This window comes from Gossypium raimondii, chromosome 8 (genome assembly GCF_025698545.1).
Source record: "Gossypium raimondii isolate GPD5lz chromosome 8, ASM2569854v1, whole genome shotgun sequence".
NCBI classification, from domain to species: domain Eukaryota; kingdom Viridiplantae; phylum Streptophyta; class Magnoliopsida; order Malvales; family Malvaceae; genus Gossypium; species Gossypium raimondii.
The window spans coordinates 41,517,441-41,522,314 of NC_068572.1; the positions used below are offsets into that span (position 1 = coordinate 41,517,441).

Consider the following 4,874-nt stretch of genomic DNA (forward strand, 5'->3'; position numbering starts at 1 on the left):
GATGAATGTATATGTGGTTGAGATTTGTTAAATTCAGCTTAGTTAAATTGAATTATAAACATTATTGGAATGATTTATTTGCTTATGGCTTACTAAGCTTTCAAAGCTTACTCTGTGTGTTTTTCCTATGTTATAGAGTTTCGGAGACTTGCTCGGGTTGGAAGTCTTGGGAGATCTCATCACAGTATCTAGTATTCATTTCGGTAAATAAACGCTTTGAGATTTGGTTATGTGGCATGTATAGGCTAGTTTTGATATATTTGATTTTTTGAAATTTGTATATGTATATAGCCATGCGAAAATGGCTTGTTCATGATGCAAATGTTGGTAATTATATTTGGTCATGTTATAAGCTTAATTGAGAGGTATAATTTATGGTAAATATGTTGTGATGTTGGTTATATGATTTGGCAATGAGAAGTGGTAAGTAGGGTATATATTCAGCTTATTAATTAACTCACTTTGATAGCATGAAAAGTGGTATAATATGGTTTGGTAAAGGGGTCATTTGAATATCTATAAATGACATATTGTTTTGATGTTAAGATATGAAATAATATGTTTATCTTATAGACTGGGTGATGGAGATGTTATGATTTATTGAGTTAAATTTGATAATCGAAAGGTTGTTTTTTTCAAATTGTTGGACATTTGAGATATGAATACATATGCCTATTTAATGTTTGCTTGTAGTTCGTTTTAAAAAGGTCAAATCGTTGATTCAATGATGGTTATAAAAGTGTTATATATATAGGTAGTTATATGTTCGGCTATGGTATTTGACTATTTCGGCTCCATTTTTGAATGACAAAGAATGTATATGATCTAATTGATATGGAGGTTAATTGAATGATTGATTATTGAAAATATTAATTGGTTGTGTATATGAATTATAGGCATGATATTTCACATGCGAATTAGGTATGAGGTTCATGTGTGTGGTTGAATATAACATGTTAGATATGTTATTTAGCTTGCAAATTAGATATTTTATGACTTGGCATTTGTATTCGAAAATGGTTAAATTTGATTTAGTAAAATGTACATAAGGTTATAATGTTTAAAATGCTATGATTTGGTAATTGAATTTAGAAATGACTTTTGGTTTTAGGGTGTTATGCACATGGTTGGATGGTGTTAAAAAAAATTAGTTGGTCATGTATAAAGTTACCTAACGTTTTATGTGCAAATGATTACTAAACTGCGATATATGGCTAAATTAGTTTAACAGGTGTATTATAATGTTTATTAAATATTACGTTTGTTATTTAGTTAATGATATGGCTTGGATTTTTGTAATTTTGAAACATGTACAAATTGGTTTTGATATTTGATGGCTTGGCTTGAAAGTTTTGAATTAGCAAACGTAATTGAAATGGTTAGATATTGAAATATAGTTCGTATAAGAGAATGTTCGATAAAGCATGATCTGTGTGGTTAGATATGTGATTCGAATAAATGATTTTGACTTGTATGAATAAGAGGTTGGTTTATTAATTTATTTCGAAAATTTTTATAAGGGAGAATCCATTACTGGGCCTATGAATTGTAAAGAATGACTGTTCTGAACTGTGTTTTGTTTGGTAATACCTCGTAACCCTAGTCCGGCGACGGATACGGGTTAAGGGGTGTTACACAACCCATCTTGAATCATGACAGTCCTTCATGACTTTGTTGCACAAATCCCCATATTCAGGCACATAAAGGCATGCTTGTGAGTGTACAATTCTCCCTCGAGTTTTGTTCGTGGTATTTTTCCATTAAATTGCTTTGTTTATAAAATTCTTATTTTAATAAATAAATTTCATATTAAAAAATGAGAAAAATAGACATTCATTTATTTATAAATATTTTTATAATTTTATATGTATTTTTATAAAATCTTATGTATTTTTATCGAAAAATGAGCGGTCAAATATTTTTATTTTTAAAGTTTTTTAATTTTTCATTTTAAGAATCAAGGCTAAACTGATGTAATGTATTATTGAATTTTAGAATTAGAACCAAATTGATAGAATATGTAAATATTGGATGACTAAATTTGTTATTATGTGAATGAAACAAAACCATGTCAGCACTTTGCTAGTGATTTAACAACTGAGTGACCAAAAAATATTACATTTCGATAACGTTAGTGACTAAAATAGAAAAATTTAAACTTGGGTGACAGAAACAAAAACATGCTAATAGTTAGAATGAATATTTTTATAGTTTACCCTTATAAAAAAGGTTATGATTGTAAACCAAACAAAAATGGTTAAATTTACTTCAATTTCCTTTCCCTTACTAATTTTAACAATCCAAACAAAATGATATCCATCTATTTAAAGATCCCATTATAGAAACAATGGGATTTCATGGGATCCTTTTAAATCAATGGTTGAAATAAAAATAGAAAAAGGAACATCAATCCATTGTTGATCATGCCACATAGATTTGCATTGAGAAACATAAATTTACTTTTCAATCAATTCAACCGATTTTAACACTAAAGAAGGGGAGAAATTGATTTTTAAGGTGATCAATTCAACATGTTCTAGGTCGCCAACACAATTTTCTAATTTCTAACGTAGCTTAATTAAACAATTAGAATATGCTCATTTTTATCTTTTAACCACGACTATTAATTTTAAAAAAATCTTAGTACTATAATAAGATCTCACAAGACGTTACTACCAAAATACAATCAATTTGTAGTGAAAATTATTTAGCAAACTCTGCACCGGTGTTTCAGTAGAATTTAAATGGAGCCTAAATGTGGGTATATATAAAAGATGTAACAGAAACAGCTAGGACTTTTACATTCGTGATTATGGAAATTAATAAATGTAGAAGAAGAAAAGCTTGAATGCTTGATGATGTGGTCTCACCTTTTAGAGCGCAACATGCAGTACTCAACTACTTTATTTGGTGCAAACCAACAGTTGGATCCCTGCCATGGCGCCTCTGCTCCAAGCTACATTCTCGACCTTGTTTCATAAACTTTGATGAAAATAATCCCTCAAAATTAAAGTGAAAGGGTAAGGTCTAATCCTTGTTTAACTTTAACCCCCTCATCTTTCACATCATAATTACCAGTTTCTTGTTTGGTTTGAGAAGTAGCTGTGAAGCCGCTCATGGTAGTGGGTTTCTTCAGCTGATCATCATCGGCTTTTTCCATGAAATCTTGATGTTGAAACGACGGCTTCCACACTGCAACCACATGCTTTTCTCCCTCAAGCTTTCGCTTCTTGGTGTTGCTGATGATGAAACGATCGCGTGCCTCACGTATGTTGTTGATGAGAGCGTAGAATTTCTCCATCTTCTCTTCCTCATCATCCTCTTCTTCGTTTTCACCATTATCATTGCAAATCTTCCTCTTCTTGCTTTCAAAGCTACCACTACTACTCTCCATATTGGGTTCTTTTGAAAAAATAAAATTGAGGCCAAGAATACGAGCTGAGAGAGACAGAGAGAGAGAGACAGAGAGAGACAAAGAATGAGCCTGATGGTGTTTGTGGGTAGCTTCTTCGTAGCTTCTTCAAGAGTGATGATATTTTAACATCATAGACGGAAGTCAAGGTCACGCTGTCCGATCCTTTTTTTTTTTTTTTTCCTTTTGCTTTCAGTATTTCTTTGTCTCCCTTCGGCCCTTGCGGCTTAAGTTCCTACCAGCACTCGTTCATGCTTGTTTTAACTCTACTGGATGGTTGGCCTGGAATCCGTCGAAAAAGGCAATGGATTAATAGATTTGTAAATAGATACAAATTAATTTAAACTATAGTTAAATCGTTTAAAACGATTTTTATTTTTAATAATTTTTTAATTTTATGAAATTTTTAATGATTTATTTATTCAAGTTATACGATCTTATTGGCCCAAGAAATTGATTAGATATTTAATTTGATCATTGATCTAATTTTGAAAATCTTATATTTACTTTTTTTATCAAAAGTAGTAACTAAATTTTTACATGTTTCATTTTCTCAAAAAGTATATAAGAGCATATCATGTGTCATGTTTTTATTGGGTGATATTAGTTTTTTAATTAAGACAAAATTAATTATTTAGATATTACTTTTAATAAAAAATAGGACCAATCTGATTCGGGATATAGTTCAAATCGGTTTTGGAAAAAGAATTGTAGCTGCTTTGCATTATTCTAAATTTCTAATTCTTAAACAAACAAATTGAAAAAAGTAATTAAAGCTAAGAGAACAAATTTCCATCAGTTGGGATGGGCTAGATTCGTTGATTTTTTTAATTTAAATAAAAATTCTATATTTTTCTACGTAATATTTTCAGTAATTTATATATAATATTTATTTTATATTATAAAAACAAAAAAATAAAACTAATTATACATGAAAGAAAAATTAAAAGCGAAAATATTTGATACAATAAAAGTTCAAATTTCACAAGCAAGATTGGAGGATTAATAAGTATCCTATAAAAGTATAAAAAAAGATATACTATCAATATACCAAATATTTTCCCAAACTAAAATCTACTTTAAATAATAATGAATGTTTATTTTATAAATTAAAATTGATTTGAACCAAATAAATTTAAATAATAATTATATTGAAACTAAACCAAATATAATAAAACCAAATTAAACAAGATTGAAATCGGTTTTAATTTTATTTATTTATTTTTTCTCTTCCTATTTTTTAAATATGTATATCAAAGTTACATTAATTTAAATGTCCTAAAAACATAATGGACAATTTTTTCTTGGTTTTGATTTTTTTAAGAAGTTTTGTATAGAAATTTGATTTTTATTCTGGAAATTATTGGGACGTACATGGAACATAAATAATGGAATAGAATTTATTTACTTGCATCATTACAAAAAGTTACACGTGAATTAACAATGATAAAGAAAAAATATT

The 4,874-nt window shown here is 28.7% G+C and overlaps 1 protein-coding gene across 1 annotated transcript; it reads right to left on the reverse strand.

Moving 5' to 3' along the window:
• Window positions 1-3,007: 3,007 nt before the first annotated feature.
• LOC105793325 (protein NIM1-INTERACTING 3) lies at window positions 3,008-3,394 on the reverse strand. The gene has a single exon (XM_012622247.1). It carries the CDS (start codon window positions 3,392-3,394, stop codon window positions 3,008-3,010), a length of 387 nt encoding a protein of 128 aa, XP_012477701.1.
• Between the last annotated feature and the right edge of the window lie 1,480 nt (window positions 3,395-4,874).

Coding starts and splice junctions, on each gene's coding strand:
- LOC105793325 (XM_012622247.1), bottom strand. CDS start 3,394: ATGGAGAGTAGTAGTGGTAGCTTTGAAAGCAAGAAGAGGAAGATTTGC.